General features: G+C 42.3%; 1 protein-coding gene across 1 annotated transcript; it reads right to left on the bottom strand.

Annotated features, from left to right (window-relative positions):
• Positions 1 to 3,696: 3,696 nt before the first annotated feature.
• neurod2 (neuronal differentiation 2) lies at positions 3,697 to 8,446 on the bottom strand. The gene is made up of 2 exons (XM_044100241.1): positions 7,961 to 8,446; positions 3,697 to 6,235 (listed from the first exon to the last, which is right to left on the bottom strand). The coding sequence occupies exon 2, from the start codon at positions 6,226 to 6,228 to the stop codon at positions 5,158 to 5,160; it is 1,071 nt and encodes a 356-aa protein (XP_043956176.1). The 5' UTR covers positions 6,229 to 6,235; positions 7,961 to 8,446; the 3' UTR covers positions 3,697 to 5,157.
• Positions 8,447 to 8,651: the final 205 nt, after the last annotated feature.

The raw sequence follows: 8,651 nt of genomic DNA, 5'->3' as shown, positions 1-8,651 counted from the left end.
TATCTGATCCAGTGGCGTTCCTACTTAACCTCCTAAACATTGGGCCAGCCACACTCCGGCTCCGGACCCTCCGGTGCACAACGCAGCTGGACTTCCGGGGGCATGACGGGAAACTGTCGCGGAGGTTCTCTTCCTGAACATCTGGAAGCACACAAACCTACCTGGCCACTCTCCAAAGGGCCTCAAACCTACCTGGCGCTCACCCGAATCTCCACCTCTGCCTTTTCTCTCTTTGCTCTCCTGCTCCTTTTCCTCCCCGCCCTCCTCCTTTTCCGTACCAGGAGCCTGTCCCCTGGCGGAACCTCCAGCACTAGTTCAGCTGGCCTGCCTATACACTCCACCGCGCCCTTATTGTGTGACACCAAACAGATGTTGTGGAATTTCTTGTGAATGGACTGCTCCCCTTGTCTGGCTCTGGTAAAGAGGTTGGCCAAAGTGCACACGCTAAGTTTTCTCTCTGCACATGTGGCGCATTTTGTTGTTTTCTGTAAGTGCCAGAGAAGTTAACAATTTACCCTTTGTTACATTTCGTCCTCTTTCATAATATTAAATATTTGAATACATGTTTTATCTACGTGAGAGAGGCATGTTTAAGCCGCAGCCATCTTGTTACCCCTAACAGATTGCAAGTCCTCGCCATCTCCTGACCCGATTACATTCCACTTCACTGCACTGAATAATCAAATTTTTCATACTTTTCCTTCATTTTATTTTGCAGGGGGAAAAAAATATTCCCTTATTATTTTAACTCGACGTTAATTGGAGTTCACACCGTAGTACTTGTGACATTTTGATAATCGCACTTTTGACTGTTATGTCGGACAAACACTCCTGATTTTTTCCCCTTCTTACCAAGTTGAGTGAGAAAATGAGTGGGCATGAACATGATAATTTAAACAGCGAGATTCATTCACTCACTTTTCATCCTGAGTGGAGCACAGAGTGTCACTGGAAGTTTCTTAATTTTGTTTTTCTCCTTTAACCTAATTTCATGTGAACGCAACACTTTTCAGCTATGTGAAATTGCATGAACACTTAGAATTGTTTACATGTTTGCGTAAATATCTCATCTGAATATTTATGAATCGTTTATTTTGTCCTTTTATAACCGCATGATGATTTCGAAGTGTTTTCGACATTAGTTCATTTTTCTGTGATGTGACAAAATCTAACGCTCTGGGAATTGTTTCTTCCGTTTTCACTTTTTCAAAGCTTTTATATATATAGGAATCTTTAAAATCTAGTGCTTGCTTTTGTTATGTACTTCTTTTTGCTTTTTTTCCCCCCTTTTTTGCGGCAATTTAGCCGTCACATTTGTCTTTGCACGCGTGGTACCAGACTAATTTGTTGCAAGGTTAAAGCATGTCAACAGTCAAATTCCAAGAATGCAACACCCGCTAATTTCAATGCATGAGCTCATGTACGACACAGCGTTAGAGAGAGATATGCATATTTATGGAACAGCCTCTCACAAAAAAATATGTCTTACTACTATATGTTTATGAGAATGTGTGTTTCAAAGGGCTACCCAGGATGAGCCCTCTCTCTATCTCTCTTTCTCGGTTTTTCAGCATCCTGGATAATGAACAGATGCTGCAAAAATTAGGAAAGAAACATCTACTCCTCCCAGCAGCGCCACTTTGGCCCGGTGAACCGCGGCGCACTGGCGCACGCCAGGCTGTCCTCCCCGGAGCTCTTGGTGCTGCTGCTGGGGAACATTAAGGGACTTGGCACGACTCTCCTCCGCCAGCCTGCCAGCCTTCTCTCTTCCTCACTCTCACCGGACTTCTGTGGAGGAAGAGGAGGTGGTGCTGGTGGTAATAGTGGCGCATTCGGGAGGTATTTTTTGATAGATGCCCTCTCCATTGCTGGCTCGTTTCACTTTTGGACCAACTCCTGCAGCGTTCCTCCCTCTCCTCTTTTCTGATGAATTCAAAGAAACAGCGGCCTAAAAGTTACATAAAAGTAGAACAATATATATATACAGGCAGAGAGACGGCCTAACAGCCTCTTTTGGCGTTTTAAGCAAACCTGAAGAAACCCCGCGGGGTTACTGGTTTGGTTCCCTGCAGGGAGTCCCACAGGTGTAAATATCTGCCAAATAGAACAGGTTGGAAACGGTGTTACAAAAGACACCGATTAACCTACAACATTAAATACAAGGAGTTAATACTGTTCAGTGAGTCAGCCAAACGGCTCTTAATCTCCAGAACGTTCCAGAAGTCTTTAAAGAAATCCTGTTGCATAAATAAATAAATAAATAAATAAATAAATAAATAAATAAATAAATAAATAAATAAATAAATAAATAAATAAATAAATAAATGTTGTTACAATTATTTCAGAAGTGTAATTTTTGGAAACCTAGGTTAACTGTGCTTTCTTTTGTCATACTTTATTTTTACTCTCTCTTATTTTTTCTTGTTTTTGTGATTTACGACTTGATCCATTTTCATGTTAAACCCGTTTTTAACCAACGCTAATTTTAAAAGTGTTTTTGTTATTCAAAAGAGAACCGAATAGACTGCATTATGATAACCGGTGGACGTTGACAAATAAAAACAAACAATTGATATCAACAAACAGAAAAAAAAATATTCATGTGATTTATTTCTATGTAAAAAAAAAAAGGTTGCATAGCGTTTTCTCATCATTTTTGAATAGATGAAAAACATGTAAGCATTTGCACTCATAAATATTATGAGAGTGTTTGTACTGATGATCAACACCAGTGAACAAAAGTCTGTGCTCTTACTGCGCGCAGCACTCGGGACATTTTGGGGAGAACATATGGGTCTTGGGGCAGCGCTCCAAACCCAGCCGGGGTGACAACGGCTGCCCTCTGCACTCCTGTGACTGGGGCCGTGTGTGTGGATTAGTGCGTACTTACAGCGCAAAACTTTTCCTCTGCTGCGGATGTTAGCGATTTTACACATTTTAAATATAATAATCATAACAATATTATATCTGAGAAGACGATTGTTTTTATTAAAACGAATTAGTGAAAATATTATACATATAAAAAATAAAGGTACAGTTGTTTTTTTTTATATACCGCAGCGAAATTGACCACTTCTGGCAAATAAATAACAACTAAATGAATTTAATCTCCGGGTAAATTACTAAGTTACTAACTTGCTATAGAAATAACTTTTCAGATTTTATTAAATCCATACGTTTGATCTTAGTAGTATTTCTTTTAAATTTAAGTTATTTGAAGACTATGCACAAATAGAACTGATTTCGTTTAATTTGATTACGTTTGTATTTCTGAAATATAATAGTTAGAATGCGTTACCTTCCTTCCAAAATTTTTTTTAAAAAGTAATGCAAAATAACATGAGCTCTCCGTGGTGCTGAAAAGAAAAACATTTTGTGTCTATACTGTGACTTTATTGGTTGAAACGCTTCTAGTTGCCATTGGAATGCTCTTAAAGTGACCTGACATGATCGAATCTGTGTTTTACACCTGCTGATCTCTTCTGAGGTCAACTCAAATGAAGTCAAGACTGCCACAATATTGTGTTGTTGTGTGAAATAAAAATATATCTGTCATCATTTATTTCATTTATTAAGAATGAATAAAATACAATTTCGCTCTTTCCTTTCCTTTTTTTTATTAACATTAAAGGCCCCAAAGTTCAAAGCACCTTCTGCTGGTTGCGGCTCACCAAACTCTGTCGGTGTCCCTCTCCCAACCTTATTTGCAGAAACATTTGATTTATAGCATAAACTATGTGTTGCATGATTGGTAGGTGCGCATATATGCATACGAAATAATCCAATTCCACAGTCTCATTTGTTGTTATTTTATTTTACCACACAGTTGGTTGAATACAAAGTTGAAAGATTTGAGTTTCTATGAAAAGCAAAACAAACAAAACAAAAAAACAAAAAATTGGCCAGCAATATAGGGTTCCCTTCATTTCCATTGACTATTAACAATAATTACAAAATAAATAATAAAACCTGTTCAATAATAATAATAATAATAATAATAATAATAATAATAATAATAATAATAATAATAATAATAATAATAATAATAATAAAAAACATTGACAATAAATAAAAACTCCAGTTGAATAGCCCTGTTGGCTGACAAAACGATATAAATAAATTAATAATGTCATAAATATCTTCCATTGTCAGTTCCAGTGTATATCAGACTGTTGACTTCAGTTGAAGATTTTGGCCAGAGCATGTTTGTCAGGTTTCATAAGTGTGATTCCAGTGTGTGTGCGTGTGTGTGTGTGTGTGTGTGTGTGTGTGCGTGTGCGTGCGTGTGTGTGTGTGTGTATGTTTGTGTTTTATGAATGCTTACGGGTGTGTGTGGGAGAGAGAATGTGTGCAGCAAAAGTGCTGTCATTGGATCAGTGTCTTTCTGGGCCTTTGTCTGCCTCGCTTCGTGCTCTCATATGGTTTTGCATAGATGCCAAACAACTGATTTCCTGGCGGAAAAAAATATACAAATAATTTCAAAAACAGCCCAACCAACACATCTTATATTTTTTAACAGCTCAGCGTTTGTTTTTGCCCTCCTGTTAGACTTTTTTTCATTTCGTCCCTTGCAGGTGATTTTTTTATTGTTCCTTTATAACATAACCACCAATTTTAGGTGAGTGTTGCTAAATAGCCAGCGATGTAGTGGTATATGGGGAAAGGAAAAAAAATGTGAGGAGGTGTAGTAGGACATCCTTCCACCAAAATGCAAACAATCACCAATACAAACACAAATCACACGTGATAAATATTATTTCGAATCCGTTTGTTGTCTTCTAACGTGGTTTGTTTACGAAGTCCTCTTGAAATGCATGTCACTTTCAAAGGATGGGAAGCTTTTATTGCGCAAAATGAGATTGTAGTTAAGGTTTTCTTCCACTACATCCCTGACTATAGCAAAAACAGACTGGATGTTGACAGGTAAAGAACACCAATGAAAACAATGAGTGAGAGATTTTATTATTATTATTATTATTATTATTATTATTATTATTATTATTATTATTATTATTATTATTATTATTATTATTATTATTATTATTATTATTATTATTATTATATCCAGGATACTGTCTGGATCCTGGCGGGCTTATAGTCCGAAAGTGTGCCGTGGTTGGTTTTGACAACAAGAGGACGCATGATGAGCTTCACTTCTTAATTGTGAAAAAACGCGTTCAGTTCATCATAGACTGGGGCCCGCTCGTGGTGTAAGTGCATGTCGTGGTAAGGCAGGACGTTTTCAGAGTGAATGCCGCTCCGGGCCCCTGAGGAGCCAAACACCAGATTGTGGGGCCCAGCCGCTCTGGAGCCAGGCAGGCCAGAGTAATGCATAGAGTAGTGGTACCCCTTCTCGTTCTCCGGGGACGCAGAGCCTTGGTGCTTGAGGGAAAAGTTGCCGTTCACGCACAGGGGCGGGCTCAGAGGGCCCTCATACTCGGGGCTGTTGTACTCCGGTGACCCGCTCCCACCGTACAGGGAGTCGTACGCCGAGCAATAACCGTGCGTCCTCAGCGGATGCGAGTTCGAGCCCGGCTGGCAGTGGGGGCTGGACAGACGCGCGCACTGATACGGGTAGGAGTGCATGGAGAAGGAGCCGGAGCCATACCTACTCCCGTCCTGACACTGCTGCTCGGTGAGGAAGTTGCGGGAGTTCAGCTGCAGGCATCCCGCTACCAGGTTGGTAGTGGGCTGGGAGAGACCCTTGCACAGCGTCTGGACGTAAGAAACAAGATCAGGCCTCTTCCCAGAGCGCAGTATCTCCGACAAGGCCCAGATATAGTTTTTTGCCAGTCGGAGCGTCTCGATTTTGGACAGTTTTTGCGTTTTGGAGTAGCAGGGCACAACTTTACGCAGATTGTCAAGCGCAGAGTTCAGATCGTGCATCCGGGTCCGCTCTCTGGCGTTGGCCTTTATCCTCCGCATCTTGGAGCGCTCAATCCGAGCCTGGGTCATTTTGCGCTTTTTGGGGCCCCTTTTCTTGGGTCTGTCACCCTCAGTATCCTCACCGTCCTCGTCTTCTTCCACCTCGTCATCCTCGTCGTCGTCCCCGGCGTGCTCTGAATGCGTCCGACTGTCTCCCATCATGTCAGAGGCCTCCATGTCGTCCTGAGCGTCCTGGTCTTCGTCTTTGATTTTGTTGTCCTCTCCATCGCTGTCTTCCGCCCAGGCGGAGTATTTTTGCACGTCGGGAAGCAACGAAGGATCACTGAAAAGCCTCGTCAACATCGTGAATCTGTAGGGAAATGGGGGGAAAAAAATTCTCAGAGGGATAGAACAAGCACAGTGTGAAAGAAAACCAGTCGCACAATCTTGCTTCTCAGAAAAGAAAAAAACGAAAAGAAAAAAAAACAATTCTCCTTACACAGACTAGTCTTGCATTATAATAGTGTTTATTTTTACTGTACATTAAATCAACAATGTAAGATAAAAGGTCAAATTTGTCACAAAGGACCGAAGGAAACATCTTAAGAGTGAGGGATTTCGAGAAAGACAGTTTTGAGGCTTTCCACTGGTTTACAGCTGGACGGTTCCCCATTTAATTCCCTGCTGTCACTGGTTTGCCCTGTCGCGTCCTCTCGCAGCGGGTCCCAGCGGCAGGGGCCACATTACAGGTCCCACGGGGGCCCCCGCTTTCACTCCTCCTGACGCCCATATATACTTCTGGCTGCATTCCAGCACTATTCATCCACAAGAAGATTCTTTTTAATTGCCTCGAGAAGGGATTTAATACGGAAGCATCTGGTAAATATTTAACAAAATTAATCGGCCATATCTTGATAAATACAGATTTTACGATTGTTTCTGTTGGAGAAAAAAAAACCCTACACACATATATATATATATATATATATATATACTCTTTTCCTTCCTTCCATGTTACATTTATGCTGCAGCAGTAAGGTGGGCTCTGATGCTTGCTTAATTATCTCGGGGGCTGTGCCAGGGGCAAAATCTAGTTTTTAAATCTCAGGCTCGGGAGGTTTCTACAATTAGAGGGGAAAAACGCAGCAACATTTAATTAACAGAACATGCATCTTGCACGAAATGGATTTCACACTTAATTCAATATGCACGAGTGCGTGATTTCAGATTTTACAAATGGATATCGCTTGTATCCTTTTAGCTTTCGTTAAACACACACACACACACACACACACACACGCACACACACACACACGCACACACACACACACACACACACAAAACCTTTGAGTGTTTTTAAGTAATGACTCGAGAGAGAAAAAAAGTGGACAAGTGGAGGTAAATCAAGCCTGTTATGGTCATTTGTCCCACCCTTTCATTTGCTTCGAGCCTGACCGTACAAATCGTAAAAAAGGAGTAGAAGGGAAAAAAGAAATAGAAATCATCAGTAGTTCTCCCAATAAGCTGTCGTTGACCTCCTTGTTTCAAAGCTGATAAAAAATGAAAAAAAAAAGATCTTATTTGTCTCTCTCCTTGTCTTTTGTTTATCAGATCATCACCGTCCGAGCGCAGGAATCTCAACAGCAAATCAGTGTCCAGCATGATCTACTGCTATCACAGACTACTCCAATCCTCAGGACTGATTCCCTGAAAAACGATCCAAGAGGGGGTGAAACTGGCACAGGCCGGCTATAATAGCTTTTATCATCCAGGTAGCTTCTGGTGTCAAAAGTTGAAGGACAAAGCTGGCAGAGCCACATTATTGCCGAGCCTGACCAGGCTTGTGCCGTCAGCGTGATATTTTGTTCTTACATCGCTCGCATTGCGCTGGATGGATGCAAACCTGCTAGAACAATTAGATGATTAGATGTCCATGTGGATCCGTGCCAAAAGAGCCTGCAAATTACAAGCGACGTGCATGCGTAAAAATCTGTTTGTCTCATACATTTATCTCGACCATTTTGGATTTAGCATCCCAGATTTGATCATTTCATTTACTTATTTAGATAAATAAATAAAAAATGACGTGACTTACCTTTGCTTTCGCTTTTCGCGGCAGAGAGGAGGCGAAAACAGAGAGGATGGGACAAAAACACGCGCTTCGATTTCAAACCATCTTCGGGAACGCACGAGCGAGCGAAGCACCGCTCTCCTTCAGCGTGCAGGTGCGGGAGGCGCGCGGCTGTCGTTTCCTGTCGCTGATGGGTCGCTCGGTGCGTCCTCCTGTCCCGGCGTCCTGGCGTGTCTGCGTGTGCATGCGTGAGGGCATGCATGCATGGATGTAAACGCGCGCGTGTGCGAGTGTGTGTGTGTGAGAGAGAGAGATAGAGAGAGTGACTGAGATCGAGAGAGAGAGAGAGGGATATAGTGTGCGTGTGCGTGCGTGCGTGCGTGTGTGTGTGTGTGTCAGTGCACGTATGGCAACCGTGAGCTACCAGGGAATGGGTTACATACCAGCTAAGGCTGCGATGCCAGCGCCCATATGGCTGGCACGTCACCGGCAAGAGCCATCACATGAGAGCCCGGTGATTGACATGCGCCCGCATTCGGAGAGATTTGCCCTCCCGGGGGAAGAGAGACTCACAGAGAGAAAGAAGGAAAGGAGAGAGAGAGGAGGAGGACATGGAGATGGTGGTGGTGGTGGTGGAGGAAGAGGAGGAGGAGGAGGGCTTCGCCATCTGTCACCGCGGCAGCGCTCACACAGCCAGCAAAAAAGAGAGGAAAAA

This window comes from Gambusia affinis, linkage group LG19 (assembly GCF_019740435.1).
Source record: "Gambusia affinis linkage group LG19, SWU_Gaff_1.0, whole genome shotgun sequence".
NCBI lineage: Eukaryota > Metazoa > Chordata > Actinopteri > Cyprinodontiformes > Poeciliidae > Gambusia > Gambusia affinis.
This window is presented reverse-complemented; position numbering and strand designations above follow the sequence as displayed.

Coding starts and splice junctions, on each gene's coding strand:
- neurod2 (XM_044100241.1), bottom strand. CDS start 6,228: ATGTTGACGAGGCTTTTCAGTGATCCTTCGTTGCTTCCCGACGTGCAA.